Source organism: Melanerpes formicivorus, unplaced genomic scaffold (genome assembly GCF_026170545.1).
Source record: "Melanerpes formicivorus ecotype bairdi unplaced genomic scaffold, bMelFor1.0.p_v2 SCAF_17, whole genome shotgun sequence".
NCBI classification, from domain to species: Eukaryota; Metazoa; Chordata; class Aves; order Piciformes; family Picidae; genus Melanerpes; species Melanerpes formicivorus.
The window spans coordinates 6689532-6707834 of NW_027142369.1; the positions used below are offsets into that span (position 1 = coordinate 6689532).

General features: G+C 41.7%; 1 protein-coding gene across 3 annotated transcripts in view; it reads right to left on the reverse strand.

Annotated features, from left to right (window-relative positions):
• Positions 1 to 18303, reverse strand: part of ITPK1 (inositol-tetrakisphosphate 1-kinase) — a 125739-nt gene that overhangs the window by 80961 nt on the left and 26475 nt on the right. For 2 of the 3 annotated variants that reach the window (XM_068148809.1, XM_068148808.1), the window contains exon 3: positions 11622 to 11646. In XM_068148809.1, coding sequence (XP_068004910.1) covers positions 11622 to 11646 — 25 coding nt within the window. Of the gene's footprint in view, positions 1 to 11621; positions 11647 to 12193; positions 12274 to 18303 lie in introns of those variants that run through there. The other variant, XM_068148810.1, reaches the window with a different exon arrangement.

Here is an 18303-nt window from a genome sequence, read left to right on the forward strand (position 1 = left end):
GCTACAGACAGCCATATCTAGGCAGTAACAAAGATGACCTTCAAGACAGCATTTCTGTGGACAGGTTATTTTTTATGCATGATTATGCAGCATTTACATTGCAAAAAGACTCCACAGTATTACTTGCAGATCATTTATGCTAGAAGCACAGTTAAACTGTCTCACTCCAGGACAGTCTCAGACAGCAGTTATAAAAAAACTGCCCTCAGAACCTGGGAATATCCAGCTCTAGGGAAAAGGCAAAGCAAACACATTTGCTGATTTGAAAAGGACACATCAAAAGAGTCACAGAGCCAACAGCTATAGAAACATGCAACACACCCCTTTTCTGTCTGTTAAGCACAAGACAACCCACAATAACCTCAGCTGATTTAAGACTAACAATTCTAACTCCTGGGACATGACCAAGTCTCAGCAGCTGCATGAGAACAGCCTTTGAGTACCAGGTGGCTCAAGGCCATTGGGCTGGCTGCACCTGCCTTTTAGAATTGCCTTTAGTTTGAGCTCAGTCCCTCCAAACTGAGCAAACTGCTCTCCCACTGTAGTGTCACATGCATGATGCTTTCAACTATTTCCCTCAGATTTCACTGGAGCAACCTCTGGGTAAGGTACTCCTCTCTATTATTGTCTGTACAGGTCCTTGCTGCACACAAGAGCGCACACTGGCTGGCAGAGAAAGGACTCAGTAACCAAAAGCAGGAGTGTGATAAAAGCAGACCCGCTGAAATGATCATTTAAACTTTAGTGACTAAGTCAGCAATTCCACGTTTAAGAAAAAGGAACCTGACAACACAGAAGTTGTGGAGAAAGTTGAGAATATTCATTTCCACTTGCTACATAACTTTCCGCAATGCAAACCTGCTACCCAATGCTATCAGGGTGTAGTGCTATCCCCTTCCCTCCCTTGTACTATATTGAAGTTAGATCTGCTCTATACTAATACAGAAGTAAATATAAGCCAGAGATTCTTGCACAAAGTGCTAACTGCCCTGAATTAATAAAAAGACATTACACCAACTGACCTTTAAGCAGCTTGAACCATATATTGGATAGACTGAACATGCTGGCCCTAGCAGCTGTGTATAAACCAGAGGCCAGTCATACCAGCTCAGGCTCAGCACTATCACATCTATGCAGCACACAATGCTCATTAACCAAAGTAGCTTCATATGCATCCACTTCTACAGGCTAAGTTGAAAAGTTCCAGATTTTAGGAAGCACTGGAAAAAAATAGAGATGCACTGATCTGGTCTTGTAAGCAGGATGAAGAAGAAGACACTCTACAGCCAGTAACATGTAAGACAAGCAATCACAGTGTTTATCCAAAGCAAGTAGAGAACTTGAGCATACTACACACCTGTTAGGCAAGACTGACAAGTTTCCTCATCCAGGACTTGAAAGCAGTGTGAGGACAGTGCACTTCACTTCCAGGAGAAAGATCCTCTGGCCAATACAGGAATGTCACTGTTAGAAACCCACCAGCAACTCTAACTTGCCTCTTTTGGCTCAGAGGTGAAAAACAATCAGGAGCAGGAATGGGTGGGAGAATCTGACACCATCAGGAAGCAAATGCTATCTGTGCCTCGTTTCTGGTCACTTAGTTCACTGATAACCAACCATTAAGGCCTTGAATAGTATGCAAGTCATCACACTGAGCTCATGACCATATAATCTGCTTTGACTTTGTTTCAAACTGCTTTGCACTTAAAAAGTTCTCTTTCCCTCTTTATAGCTGCCGTTCTTTTTTCAGCCACTTAAAGATGCTATCACAAAGACAAGAGTACTACAAGATAAGCTCATCTGGATCACAGCAAATAGCATTTTCCAAACTAACCTAACCTACAAATGATCTCTCTGCAATCAAGGCATATAGACTGCAATGAGTTTGTCCTCTAATCTTTGCCATCAGTAAAGTCAATGAACAGTTTTAACACAGTAACTATGCTGCTGAGGTTACAGGGCAGTGGAGTTGTGCAACAAAGCTTCTTGTACAAGACAAGAGTTTCAGGACCTTTGAGTAAAAGAATCTCTTAGCTTGCATCAACCATTTACTTAAAAAAAAATCAGCATTTTTATATTTTACAAAGTCAACCCAAAATTTCACTGTAACAGTTGTTCTCTTACATCTCAGCCTCTTAGGGTATTAGCTCAGTCCCAATGGGATCTTTTTAATCCCATCTCCAGATCATTCTGTCAAAACACTGTAAATAACTTGCCTGCACTTTGGCAAGGGACCAGGAGGAATAACTAGGGGGAAAAAAACCAACCCAACATACAAAAGGTCTTCACTACCTATTCAATACCCACCTTACAACAAATACTCAAATAAAACCACCATATATGTAGAAGTTAACACACATAGCAACTTTGAAGTAGATACAGCGTCCCCTTTCGCTCAGAGAACCGTCTGTCAGTTGGGAAATTAAGGAGGCACCTTATAATTTATTGAGGCAATCTCAGGTTGAAAAAACAACAGCCAAAGAATAACAAGTCCATTGCTTAGCAATCACAGAAGCAGTTTGTATATAGGTACAGTTTCTGCTCTCCCACCCAACCTCCACTGAGCCATTTTTGAAAGGAACAGCACCCACAGTTAGATTTAGGGTGGTGTGGGGTTTTTTTTGTTGCGACTGAACCATCAGATATCTGAATAGCTAGTTAATTGACAGCTTTGCCTTAGGATTCTACAGGTGAAAAAGCAAACTTCAAGCTAAACTACAGACAAGTTCTCCTGCTATGCTTTTATTAATCTATAATATGAGCAACAATTAACTTTTTCAACTCCTTTACAAAATTAATGTTAACATAAGAACAATTAAAATAAAATATCCTATCACCATTTCAGGGATGAATCCATGCCGTACACTAAAGGCAGGCTTGGGTTTGCTTTGTTTTTAATGCACAGTTGCATCACAGAATGCACACCTGGATACAAAGCCTCCTAGGTACAAACCACAGCAGAAGCGGAATAGGACAGGCTGTGACTACCATGAATGAGACTGCCTTGCAGTACTACATGCACAGCTCATTGGCTTTTGTGGTTCATCTGGCTTTGGGATTCATACATTCCTCACGGTGTCTTTAAATATATTAACAGTATCATTCCCAGAACAGATCTGAGCAACAATGATATATCCACATGGATCTGCCAGAGTGGGCTTGTCTCCAGGCTCCCCACCAGTCTATGGGAGGAAAGTTAACTCCTGCTTCGGTCATCTCTCTGAAAAGTGCTTTCCAACTTGATCACATGCTTGTTTTAGGAACTAATTCTTTACCATGAGGGTAGTGGAACACTGGAACAGGTTGCCCAGGGAGGTAGTTGAGGTCCCATCTTTGGAGATACTCAAGGTGAGGCTCGAGAGGGCTTTGGGCAACCTGATCTAGTTGAGGATGCCCCTGCTCACTGCAGAGGAGGCTGGACTAGAGGACTTTTGGAGGTCCCTTACAACCCAGACCACTCTATGATTCTAAGATCACACCCTTAGATATCCAATAACTGTTTTGATGTTTTATTAACCATGGTTAGCCCACCCTTGCCACCAGTGAATCACACTAATCTCAGCTAGGAAGTTGCAGCAGCAGTCTCCTTTTTTGACAACTTATGTGAGGGAATAGGGATGAAAAAAAAAATTAAATTAACATACTACAGCTCTCGATTTTCCCACAAATTTCACTTTATGTTAAAGAAATACACATTTTTGATAACCCACTTCTAACTCACTTTGGACAAACTATGCTTGAAATCATCTGTATTTCTCCTGGCTCTCTTCTTTCTTCCTCAGACTGAAATCCTGTATTTAAAAATTCCCACTTTAAGTTATTAATGCACTACTTTTGCTGTCAGTGCAAAGTGACCTTTAGCAGCAAATATTCTCAAACACTAGACAAAGACAATGATTAAAAATAAACTGTCAAAAAGTCCTCGAGTGTTTTCCATTGATATGCTAGGTCACCATGACAGATACTGGAAAAAACCCACACAACTAAAGGCACAGAAAACATCTACAGCATCTGCAGAAACCCTTTCTGTCTGATCTGCCTACCTTTAAACATACAGCAAAAAGAGGTCTACACTTGCCAAATGAAAGAAAAAAAAAGTCTTGCTTTCACCAGAAAAGTAGAGTTAAAGTGAATAATAAATATTCCTTCCAGCAAAAGGCATAATTCTTCAAATACATTGCACCTTAGAGGAAAGGAGAAGGGGAAAAAAAAGGGGAGGTGTGGGGGAATTTTCTGATTCAGTTGAAGCCACTCTGCTTTCTTCTGCTATAAGTCCACAAAGACATTAGGGTTCTGGAAAACATTTCCAGCTTTTACTGTGTTTGAATGTACCCTGTTTTATACAGGCACGGCTTAAACACATGTGCTTGAGGTTTCTCTAACTTAAGGCTAAAGACCAAATACAGGAAAAACTGAGAAACTTGAGGGCCTGACGTCTTAAGCACTAAGTTTTGCAACATGAACACATTTATCTTCTTTAATTGTGAAGGGTCAGAAGAGCAAATAAGCATGCAATGATCTCCAGAGACAATTATTTCAGGTCACAGCTCAGATCAAAGGAGTAACTTTTGCAAAAGCTAGAGAGAGGTAAAGTCAACAACATATAAAAAGACTTTCCTAGATTCCACTGATCTTCCACAGAGCCCTCTGGAAGTTCAGACCTACCAACATTCTCACTGAGAAAGGCAAGGCATACAACCCCTTTACTGTTCTGATGATAATCTCTCCATAAAGCTTTGGTTCAAAGCAAGCAAGGTGAGCTGGAGTAGGTACTAAGAGTCATAGTTCCCAAAGGACCATACATGTCCCTATGGAATAGGACTCCAAGGTTGAAGACAAGGTTGCAACTGCTATCACAGGAATGAGCTTGCAGTTCTGCCTGAGCAGAGAATTGCACAATCTCATCCCCAAAACAGACAAAGGATGGGGTATTCAGCTGGGAGAGGACACCTCAGCATTTGGGGTACAATCACCCTTGGCATGGCATCATGTTAACTCCCCATTCTTCCTACTCCAAGAAGAAGACTTCAGAAAAGGTCAAAAGGGCTACATGTATATTTGTACTTCAACACAGACCTTGCAGTTTCACCAAACTGCAAATGAGATGGATTGATTTTAAAATAAGGTGTTTCCCAAGGCACATCTCCAAACTCCATTTGCCCTGCCTTGATACCATATCACAATGCCTGCACCAGTGAGACAAATAATCCCGTTGTTTAATGCAACCCAAAATGAAAACCTGGTCTTTGTTGGCCTATAGGCACCACTGCAAAAACTGTGATTAATAAAACCAGTACCATTTTGGGCAAAGACTGGGATTGTATGCTGGAAAATATTCATAGGCAGAAAGCAGCAAACATTGAGTTTTAATCCCCAGCATTTGTGTCAGGGTCTTATTTTTAACCATACTATTTCTTGAGGAGGAATTTATGAAGCTTTGTGGTTCACAGAAGTATCTGGGAAGCTACTTACATGCTGATGACTGAAAGAATATTATACAGGGCTATCTTCAGAAATTACCAGCCCCTCTTCATAGTCCATTTTCCTTCACAAACTCATCTTACTCTGTATCTCCTCCACCCAGATATCTCAAAGCTACTTAAAGGGATTCCACTGTGTGGAATATTACCTTCACATAGGAAACAGAGGCAGAATTTGCAAGGGAGTTGTTTGAAGTGCCTGCAGCAAGTGAAAAAAATAAGACAACTCCCCACTGCAGTCCCATTACAGTCATCAAAAATCTTTGAGAGAGGTCCCACAGGGACTGGATGTCTATCCAGGACATCCCAACTCCCACTCTTTAGCTCTGTTAGGTGTCACTGACTTATCACTATGTAACAAGGAGTCGAGAGAAGACAAAAGTTGGGCAGAGCTGGCTCCACGGTCCAGAGCAGAACAAACTTAAATCTGCCAGAAGTTTCTTACACATTGGTTACAGATTCCTAAATTCTTGGTAATGTTTTCACTGACCCAGGTGACTTCAGCAAGTGACTGCAGAGTCCACACCTCTCCTAGGTCACTGGTATACACAGTCAAAAGAAAGCTGTCAAACCAGTCAGTAGGAGATTCTGAGGTACAAAAACTTTCTTCATAGTTCTCTTATTAACTCACCAAGAGTGAAAATAAATCAGATCTAAAAGTATTTTGAGTTGTTTGGTTTACTCTAATTTTTAAGTGTTTATTTATCTAATCTGCTTAATCCACATGGTGAAAATATTCTGCAGTTTTCTCTTCATTCCTTGCCTCAACAGATGTGTATTTATTCTTCTTCCCCACTGGACCAGAAAGGGCCAGGCTGTACCTAACTGACCAGTTTGCTGATGCAATATATAGCAGCATGCCAAAACCATCCCTCTCCACACTGGAGCCTATGCTTCATTCCTGAGGCAATGTTACTGCTGGTACCAAGTTCTCACACAGAGAGATCTTCCTTCCTGGGAAGGACCAGAGAGGGGATTCTGCTTGAGATTCGTTCTTCCGCGGTCCTGCCATTTCTGGGTTTGAAGCTGAGCTCACTACACTTTTTGGAAGACTTGACTGCATGCTTAGCACACTCCGTGTAGCACTGACATTAACAGACAAAACTGCCTTTTCAAGAGTTTAACCAGCAGCTCCTCATTTTCAATCAGAGCAAAGTATCTAACACAATACAGTCTGGGGAGGGCTAGAGGGCTTCTGTAGCATCATTTCCAAAAATGCTCTAAAGGCAAAGCAGACTGCTGTTCTCAGGAGAACGTGCACTTCACCGAGGACCTGCTACACATGTGAAAATAAACTTTCTTCTCCATGTACAAGTGAGCTAGCTCTCCAACATCTCAACAATGCTGCTTGCTTTGGATGCTTTCCAGTCACATCTTTCTGTATATGCTATTGGATACATATTTTATAACGTATATTCAGTTCTCAGCTAGAACACTGCTGCTCCAAGCCTATTCCATTAATACCTAATGTGGAAATAAACTTTTCCACATTTCAAGAAAACAACAGTTCCCTGGCAACAATTAGTGGAAATTGTTGTCATTACTATTTTACTTTGATTGAAGAGTAAGAAAGGGAGGCAGGGAACTCTCCATTCTCCTTCATGGGCTTCAGTAAAACTCATTGCTCAAAACACAGTTCTCTTCTCCAAAGTAAAAGATTTCAAATATCTCAATTCCCAGAGAGTTGGGGGAAAAGCAAAAACAAAACAGGCAGCTGAGACCATTGTAACTACTATAATCAGCTGTTCCACATCAGAAAACATGTTATCCTCCATATCCCACTGCTATTAAAAAATGTGCAGCTTGAAATACAATGACTAATCCCACTTTTATAGCCAACTGACAAGACCATCTTTCTGACATAAAAGAGAGCATTAGTGCTCATTGGAAGCAAAAATACCCACTGAAAATAGGAAATCTTCACTATTTTAAAAGAAAAAAAGGCAAGCTAGAGCTCTTGGAAAGGTTGAGTATGGAAATGCCTGAAACAGCTTTGAAGTCACGAGAAATACGAAGGAAGGCTCCAAACTTTGTCACACAAAGACCAAACTGGCAATTTGTCAGGAGCCAAAGGGCTGCAGCTAATTATTCTGGATTTGCATAGCTTGTGAAACAAAAATAAATGCATGTCCCCATCAAAGGTACTTCTGATGATTTCCACTTCACTGCATATGTTTTCAATCTTACATTCTTCAAACTAAGCCAAACAGCTTTTTCCTGAAAAACAAGGTAGATGGGGATATTCTCTCTCACCCTAGCCAACACACACTTAAGTGACTACAGAAGAACTGACTATTTTCTATTCTAAATTTGCCCCTATGCTAATTTTGGGGATGGAGAGATGAAATTGAACAAACCCAAGCTTTTGTTAAGAAAATATCTGAAACAGTTTTACCTTGTACCACTGCAAAAAAGGCAGCTTTTCTCTTGAAAGAGTAGTAAAAAAATGTATTCAGAAATGTTTCAGTTTAAGCATTTACTGGCAAGTTGCTCCAATATCAGAGCAAAAGCCTCTCTGCTTCAGCCTTTTCAGCCACTACCTGCCCAGTAACTGCCTGCAGGCTATGGCAGATAGGCTTTGGTCATGTTTGTCACCTGTTCAGAGCATCTCCACCTCTCCCTCTGGCCACCAGCTCAAGAACTCCAGCTCAGCAGGCAGCGGTAAGGGATAGGAAGAGCTGGCAAGAAAGAAGAGGTATGTAACAGCTGCAGTAACCACAAATGCATTACATTCAGAGTACTTTAAATGAAGCTGAACCGATTTTGCCTTTCACTGGAAGAAAGCCAGCAACACCAGGTCTGCTGATCACCTTCAATTGCTCTTTCCTTCCCTTTGTGCCCTACATTCAGCATGAGGAAGCCCCAACACTGGGCAGCTGGCCCCACACCCATTCTGAGACAGCTGCAGCTGGAAATCCTGCTGCTTTGGCTTGCCAGAACAGCTCCCAACAGCACGGGGCTGGTACAGCAACAGGCTCCCTAGAGGAGCTTGGACACATCCTTCAGTCTTCCCTCCTACAAAACTCAACAAGAAAGCTTCCATACCTCATGGGGCACAAAACAAGCACTCCTTAAAAAAAAGCTAAGGAAATGACCTGCCACAAGGTAACAGGTATGCATGGTATTCTATTAGAGGCCATATTTAAAAGCCAGGGAGAGTTTTGGTTTTTTTCCTGCAATATAAGATTGGTTTGCAGCTGCCCCACTGACAGATTTTAGTTGCAGAAAGCAAAGCTAAATCAAAACCACTGCCAGATCTTAAATAGGCTATTACGCACTGCTCACTGGAAACACAAGAATGAGCTAACCCATTCATGTTCCCAAACGTTTGGATACAGACTCACTCACATTGCCTTCGGAAAGTTCACAACCTTTAAAGTTTTTTATTTAATTCATCTACTGTACTGTCTTTCAAGACAGATAGCTTGATGGATGTGAACCAATCGTACTATATAATGTCACACATTTCATCTCCTGCACATTTAGTTCACAGCGAACTCTCATTATGTTAGAATTCAATCAGCGTTTCTAAAAACCTCAATTACTTATCTCCACACAAGTTGAGAGGTTCTTTGTTTTCAGTGTGTTGCTTGAGTAATGTCTTACTGCTGGATAAAGGAGCATGCCTGCTTAGCATCTCACTGCCAGTCCTATTCTTCCATTATTTCTCTTTGGAGGATGCACATGTTTCCCCACTCAATAAAAACAGAAAGCTGGAACCACTCTTTCAGCTGGAACTGAAAGTCTGAGGCAAGACAAAACACAGAACTTAAGTCACAGAATGTAAATTGCTCTCTAGCAGCAGCCCGTTGATAATCAGTACAGTGCAATTAACTTTAAGAAGGCAAAATAAGAGGATTTCATCAGTTTAGGTAAAGAATAGAAGACCATCCTAATTCCTCACTATGGGAAGGAAACAGAAGTCACAAGTGCTTATTTGAAGACTTCCCCTTTAACACCAGAAAATTCTTTCCTGCTCCTGTGAAACATGTTTGGAAAAGAATAATCTGGTGTCTGTTCACAGAAGTCAGCACACACCAGTGCTGTGTGGAAGCCAGTAACTGAGCCTTACCTGCCAACTCACTACTTACTACAGGAAAGCACATCTACATTCAGAAAAAAAAAAAGAAAATATGTAAAGAAGAAAATAAACAGCCTGTGTACTTCTGTATTTTGAGCTTTTTGTCTATTGGCAGGTGTAAGAGCTAGTTCCTCTTGAACAGAATAGATCCTTTAAAGGAGGAGAAGGAGAAACAAATCAAAGATACGCTGCTGAACACAGGAAAACAAAATTCCCTCTGTCAAATAAGCTCTGTCCAACACTGAGACATCCTCCAACTAGAAGCAGAGTTCGTGGGACAAATCATACAAGGTGACTCATAACAAAGCTTTCTAGTAATGCTGGATGGATGAAGATCCCATTTCTGATAAATGTCCTACTGGCTACAAGTAGATGCATCAGGATGTATGAAGCAACACACAAGTGATAGGTGAAGGGTGATCCCACACAGGCATCCATCTTACTGTAGCAGAGCAGTGGTGTCTGTTAGAAGTGTGCCTCTGGGGCACGAATTGCCAGTACAGGTCAAATCTGACATCTCAAATGTGCTGGGAAATTCAAGACAATGAAATACTTATACACAAAGTCTTGTCCAGTTCTGTACAAATGTTCCCCAAAATGATGTTCCAATGACTAAATCCATTCCAATCATTAAGCTACACGAACATCAGAAGGCTAACAAGTAGCCTGTGGAAGGAGAGTAACTTCAAAGCACCAGTGACAACAGAACTGGCCCTCTGCTCAGCTAATCAGTGTATCATGAATTCACCTCATTATGAGCACCTTGCTGCTGAAAAGTGCAGTGCAGGTGCAAGGCATAAATAACAAATGCAGACACTTGGTTGCAATACACTTTATTTTAATCATTTTCCCTAGACAGCAACACAAATACAGGGTAGCTTCCTCTCTGTGCTGTTCGGGAAGCTGTGCTTTGTAAATGCTGGCTTGTGTTTCATCAAGCTGGAGATGCTATTATCACAGCTGATGAAAGAAGCTGCTCCTTAGCTCTGAGCAGTAGGAGGTATAAATAAGGAAGATGACGGTGCAATGGTGAAAGATTAAATACAGCCAGTAAAGTATCTGCCCTTTTCCCTTGTAATACCATGTGGTTTTCAAACACACAGCTCAAAGAGCAGTTTAACTAGAAATTTTAAAGCCTTCTCTGAGAGTGGATTCTTTAAAATAATATGGCCTGGGTTTTTTGGGGCGGGGGGTAGGCTGGGAGGCTGCTTTGTTTTGGGGTTTGTGTGTTGTTGGTTTGGGGGGTTTAAGTGCTTTCCTCCAACTCCCTGCTGGTGTTATGAAGCACCTTTCAACTGCACTTAACACCTGATTTTCTTCATCTCTCTTCCATCCTCTCTACTGAGGCAGTTTTATCTCTGCCAGTGAGATAGGAGAAACAAATGTGAGGTGTTCCTCTGACCATCTCAGAGTGTGAAACAAGAATTAGATAAGCATCAGCAAGTGAAACTTATGACAAACAGCCAGAAGGAAAGGGCATGCTTGCCCTTTGATCTTCTGGAGGTATAGTGCTCTGTGTTACAGCTGTCAAGGTAACATGATTCCTTTCCCAAGTTGCCATCATCCTTTAAATAACGTCTTGTGTGAAGTACAACCATTCAGATCTGGGAAAGAACAAACATCACAAACAACTTCCTCTATATGGGCTACAACTTGAGGGCACATTAGCATCGTTTCTTTGCTCGCTGTGTTGCAAGAACATTCCTTCTGCCATAGTACTTTCTGAAGGCCAGCTCCTGTTGCTGTCAAGCCTGACTGTCCATGAGTGCAATAAACACAGGGAAATGTACCTATCAGATCTTAATTAACAGAGACAGGAAAAGCCTAACTGCATTCTTACTTTCAAGAGGGCACCTGTTAAGGCCAGAAGGGCTCAACACATGCTTCATAAAAGAGGGATTCTCTTTTGAAAAAGTATCCATAGCAGGGAATTGAATGGAAAATGAAGAAAAACAATTAAGCCCAGGTTATGTTGAGAGCTAATGTATAGAATCTAAAATAGGGAAACCTTCTATACAAGAAAACAGACTGGAGGGGAAATCAAATATAGTTTTACTCACCTGTACTACTTCTACTCCTCTTTTCCTGCAAAAGAACAAACAAAAAAAAGGAAGGGTTAATGTTGTAAATGTGGGGGGGCAATTCAAACAAACGTTAATGGAAAAGGGTTGACTTCATACTAGAATGCAAACAATTAAATTCTACACTAAAGAATCTGATTCAAATTCAGGTAAGCACATGCTCAATTCCATTCTCCACCTAGCAAGCACTTCAGCAGCCTCTGGATCATGGCCTCAGAAGTGACCCAAGATGCATACTAAACAGCTGCACCACTGGGACCAATACAGCTGCCACGTGAGCAGAGGTAGGAAGTGGGTAATGTCAGGGATTGAACACCTCAATGTGAGTCATTTCTACTTTGCTCTTAATTTGTCATCTGCCTTCAGAGCATATGAATTGCACCACAGCACATTCCACATGCCCGATAGATCTTTGATTTTTATCCAAAGATACACGTACAAATGTCAGGAAGAATGAACACAGCAGCTTGAAGCCATTTATCGTCTTAATTACTGCCTTGTTCTACCCCCATCACTGTGGTACACAGAATGCTTCACAGAGCTGCACATACACAGTCACTTGCATCAGTTGTTCTCCGCTTGAAATCCTTGCCAAGAAACTTTTACACTGTCCCATGACTTGTCTTCATCACAAGCACAAAGATACCCAGGCTGGCTCTGCAGACTAGCCCTGCAAACAGAGCAGGGAAGGAGACTAAGGAAGAGTACAGGTACAGGGTAGGTCCAGAACACAAGAGACTGCCCTGCAGCTGGAGCACCCTGCCCAGATGTATCATCCCTCTGCAAATCCATTGCAGATGTATCACTAAAGATTCACTGCTTGAGACAGTTGATCCATTCTAGAAGAAGCACCTCAAACCCACAATTACTGAAAATTCCACCTAGCAATTGGTATTGTACTGTGTCAGATGGATCTAACAACCCCCACATCATGTAGCTGTGCCCAAAGAAAAATATCCAAATATAATAAAATATCTAAGTAGCAATGCAAGCAATCACATACAGATTCATCCCATAAAGCAAGCATGTTTCACTGTCCCAGCTTGAGCAAGCATGAAGCTACAGGCTGGGATGGGACTCTGTCAGACCCAGCACTATGGTTTCCTTTAAGTAGAAAGGTACACACACCCGTCTATGTGACCAGGCAGATAAACACAGTGTACTGGGATAGCCTGTTCTAGATGGTGGGGAGCCTGCATGCGCGGACACCAGAGTGTGCTATGTTCCATGCTTTAGAGCCACCCTTGGACTTCAGTTCACAGACCTGTAATCAGCCTGGCTCCTGCATGATCAGAATTCAAATACTTAGGGTTTGTCAGAAAGGCCCAAGCCTCTGAACGCTGCTTTGGCCACATGGGAAATAGTTATAGAGATACTGAAATGCCAGGGATAAAAGACTGGAAAGACCTACTAATTATACATCAAAGAGCAGAGAAATGCAATTGGTAGAGCCAATTTCAATAGATCTGTAGAGATAGTCATCTACTCTGCTGGTATAAGAGCTGAGATTCAGGTATATACAACCAGACAATGCTCAGTCACTGCATTTGACAAGTTATCAAGCAATACAAACCATTTCTGCAGAACTGAATCCCTGATAGAAAGCCCAGCCATCCCTGCTCCATATATGTACCCTCCCAATATATGCAGGCTATTTAGGTATGTTAAAACATTCTCACTTCAAAGAAATAGGAACTTTAACTTAAAAATCAAAGGCCTCAGCAAGTACAAGACGGGAATCTGTCTTCCTCATTCCCACTAACCCTGTATTTGAAAATCAAAGATCCTTTTTTTGGGGGGTCACGGAGCAGGACCGCCTAACTCTGCCCTCAACGCTTTTCGAATCTAAGAGCGTCTGTGTTGTTGTCCATAGTTGCAACTGCTGCACACTGCTGAATACACAATGGCTCCTCCAGTTTTCCACCCAATACAGTAAGTCTTTTCTTTGGACGGCCATTACAAGGATGCCCAAAGGGACAGGCGATCAATCAGCATCTACAACGCAAATTGCTCCCTTCTTTCACTTTACCAGTCTGGAGTTTCTCTGACCTAGAAGCAGCATGCACTGCAGAGCCATAACACAGAGCTCATCGTTGCTCAGCAGGGAAATGAAAAGGAAAATTAAATCAAGCACCTCTTGCAGTGAATTTCAAAGCCGTCTTGCAGATAACAGTGGCCTGTAAGTGGTGGGTAATTAGCATGTTACCATTACAGTATGGGAGGCATCGTTGCAGACCATCACCTGAAGCCGGCAAACCATCACCTGAAGCCGGCAAGATGCACTGCAACTGTGTTTCGAGAAGAAAATATTAATATGGTAGGGAAAGAGTTAATAGCCAAACTGTTGAAACCATTATTTTCACATAGCTAAGAAAGATAAATAAGAAATATTAGGTGAGGAATGCCTATTTTATTTTTTTTTTTGGTCAAATTAGGGCAGCAGCCTGCTCAGAAACATTCCAAGTATTGTAAACTAAAAACTTAAAATAACTAAACCAGCTCCGTTTTAGATGCGTCTGCCCTGGAGTAAACAGAGCAACTCAAAACTGCAGTTGAAACACACCAGACTTCAGAAAGGCCTGCTCCAGAGCCCCTGGAAGAATAGAGGCTCATGGCAAAGGCTGCATTTCTTGCCATGCCTGCATACACTCTGAATAAGTTTTGTTCTGCTTTGAAGAAAAATGCTTGCAAGCTGGTTGCCAAACCCACTTGAGAAAGTCTGTCCAAAGGTTTTCTATAATCCTCCCAAAATGGGCTTTGCAAATTTACTGGGACTTATTGAAACAGACTGTACTGCCTCAGTAGAAGGGAATAAGTGAGACATGAACAGGGAGAGAAAGGGTGCTTGCTGTTGGGTATGATGTCACACATGCTTAAAAAGCTATGGGAAGGAGGAAACAATTACCAAGGCTGGCTTTTATCATGGGTCTTCCCCTTTTTCAGAAAGGGGGGAGGGGGGAGGGTCCCCTTTGGTTACCCAAAACATGAGAACTTTTTAGAGGTAAAATGAGGGGACTCTAAACCATAGAAACATGCATATTTTGAGGATTAGTTCATTTGGGAAAATATTCTACCAAACTTTTTTTCTTTTTAGTAAGTTATTTTAAAAACAAAAAGTATTCAAACAGCAGGATGTCAAACCACCATACACCTCAGTTCTGGCATTTGCTGATACTCTGCTGCAAAGATTTCCTAAATCCACGACTCCAAGCTTTTCAGACAGGCAGGTCACAGCTGCAGGCTCAGAGAAGCAAGACATCCCTTATGCAACCAAGACTACAACACTACCCAACCACTGCAACTGCCTCACATCACATGTGAAAGGGCTTAGGCACAGGCATGGAAAGAAAGCTGATCCTACAAACAAGAAACTCTTAAGAGTCTCAAGAATTGAGCCTACAGGACTGAAGCAGGCTGTGGGCCACAAAGCAATTCCCTGCAAGGAGCTGTCTGCAAAGGACACTCTATGCAGATGAGACAGTAGCTGGATTAACTGCTCTGGGAGTCTGGCAGAGCCATGGACCAGCCTCTACTTCCTCCTACAGTGCTTAAAAAGCTAGTAAGAAAAGTACATCCTATGTTCTTTTGGGATGATTTTTAGCAGAGGACAGGCTTCCTGGTAGCTATGCTGAGATGTGCACCACAGACACACTTAACATAAATAAGATACTACACCAAACCCAATGTAAACCACAGATGCCTGCACGGGTACAGGACTGAGGCTCAGATGCAAGTGGTGAACTGCAAACTCTGTAGACAAGTGAGACAGCGGAAAAAAAATTAAATGGGGGACACAAGAACCTGTCTGGGCTAGGGAGAATGCTTCCAGAGGTACCAATGCCTATGTCACAGGTACTGTCTCCCAGAGGGAGCTATTTCACTTAGAGAACTGATCACTCGTGTTTCCCTCATGATGTCGTCCATGACTCTTCTTTCCTCCCATGTAGCTTGAAATTGAGCCATAGCCTACTAAAGAAAGGGTTCCCATTCCCAGCTGGCCTGGCTGTCTCCTGATATTCACAATAGGCTACACAAAATACACAGCAAATCTCTTTTTTACTTAGGGGAAAAGAAAGGTCATTACTAGCTGTATTTCCCTTCTCCCTCCAAAGAGGCAACAGAGTCAGGTCAAAGAGAGACTGTCTGCCCACTTGCATCGAGCAGATGTTTGAATTTGAAACATGGTCAGTTCTAAGCTGCATTCCAAGGGGTCACTATTCAAAAAATACATTTTGTTTGGAAGACCATCTAGACAGCAATAGATCATCTAGACAGGGCTCTTGCACTCCAATCACTAGCACAGGAAAAAATATATTAGCAAATGACAGAAAACTTCTGAAAGAAAAGAGAAGTGGGGAAAAGTGTTTGAAATTCATAAACACCAAAGGTACAGCAAAGTTCCAATGCCTTTAGGCTGGCTTAGTAGGCCTAAAGCTATGGAAACTCTCTCTCCCTGCTCACTGCAGGGAGGCTGGACAAGATGACCTTTGATGGTCCTTTCCAACCTGATGCCCTCTGCGATTTTGTGAAACTAATTCAGGTGCAGCACAAACTACTGACTGGTGTTTTGCATGTTCCCTTATTTCAGCACACAGCTCTGCTGAATAACTCACTGAAACATTTAATGGAAACCCAGGAACATTTGAGTAATTGCTTCATTAGCCTGCAAAACTGAATAAAACCCAGAAGCTTGTTACAACTGTTTAGTTCTATATCCAAAACCAGTGAAAACTCTACTGGATAATGCACACTTCCCTGTATGAAATAGTGAATAAAAATTTCTACACAAGTTGACTTCATGTTTAAGTTAGAATGAGGCACAGATTTAGAGAAGAATTCAACAGCAAGTTACTAAAACCACACTAAGCAGTGTTTTGGAACTGATGTTTTGCCATAGGCTCAAACTATGTAGAATAGTTGGTTTCTGGGGCTGTTGGCCTTTTTTTTAAACACCCAAAGTAAACAGTTTGCACCAATACCTCACACAGCATCTAGGATCTGAACATTATAGCGATTAACAGTTAAAGGAAAATATGACCATCAGATCATACATCACAGCCACGGCTAAACTAAATAACATATTTTGGCTGCCTGGTCCGAGCGACAGATTAAAGCATGTGGAAAAGAATTTACAGTTTTAAAGCTAATAGGCAATCTTTGCCTTAATAGCCTAAGAAGTTATTAGTGAATGCAATTAAGTAAATCTTCTCAGACAGGAGAAGGTTTCAGCTCCAATATTTCCCCTGTAAAAGAAGTGGCAAATAGTAACAATGCATTGCTTTGTTAAAAAAAGGAGAAAAAAAGGGGGCATTTTCCCAGAACAGCAACATATTGGCATCATACTGGCAGCAAGGAGTGTATAAGTTTTAATGCATCAGAGCAAAAGCCTGCAGCCTCTAAGACTTTCCACCACATTGAAATTATCAGAGGAAGACAGCAGGCAAGCAATAGCAAAGCAAAGCACAAAACCCAGCCAAGAGAGACCATCTCTGAGTTTGTGGATAGCCCTTTTCTCCTCCTGGCACAAAGGTAAGCTCAGCTCATTTTTCCGTCAGCAGAACACCCTGTATTTCTGTTATTAAACATTAGTGAGGATCCTGACTTTTATTGTTTTCCATCACTGAGGGACTCCACCTGTTTGTTCTATCAGGGAAGCTACCAAGTGGTAACCCTCACACACCACAGGGTGCTTGCTGTCCAGGCTTCCCTGCTTGCAGCCGTCAATGCACATGGAAGTTAACCGAGGGCATCTAACATGCAGCAAGGCTCACCTGCCAAGTGAGAATTTTTGGTAGTGTATTTTTTTGCACACAGACTAGTTTTACCAATTTATATACAACAATTCTTACCTCTCAGCAAACTTTTTTTTTTTCCCCTTCAGTAATTGGTATGTTTGGAAAGATTTATTACTGAAACAGATCAAAAGTTGGCATTTGGGGAGGGAGCCCTCAATTTTCTCAGTCTGTAAAGCACTGTAGATCCAAAAGAGAAGGGAAATACAGTGCACCTTTATAAACCAGTAGGAATATACAGTGTAGTATGGGGGAGAAAAGATCTCACTTAAAACTCTAAGCACTCTTTAGATGGGCTGAAGAGAATAGAGACTTGGAGCTGCCACAGAGGATCTTCTAAGCACACACACACAGAGAAATCCAACCAATCAAACCCCACAACACAGACAGCAGGCGCATTTATGGATTATTCCTTGGTTTTATAAACAGGGAACAGTCTGAGCAATAGGAGACCCCTATATCAGACATTACAACACCATAAGTGATTTTCACACCAACATGCCATTCACACATGACGTTTGGTAGAACCATCTGATCTTTCTACACATCTGCAAAGCATTGTATCATCCCATTTACAGCTATAAAAGTGCTTCTTAAAAGTGCTGTATCAGAACAAAGCACCCTGAAAGGGACTAGAAAATAAGAGAGGATCTTGGCAGGGCAGAAGCAGTATCACTGCTATTGGCCTGTGACACTGCAATGCTTCCACATGCCACAACACATGAACATTGACCAGCATCTCATAGCAAAGATTCAGCTGTAAACACACTAACTCCTTATCCTACAAGAGCAATGACAAAGTGGAGCACCCAACATTACAACATCAGAGGTTCAAGTAGCAGGAAGGAAAAAGCCACAAAAGAAAAAAA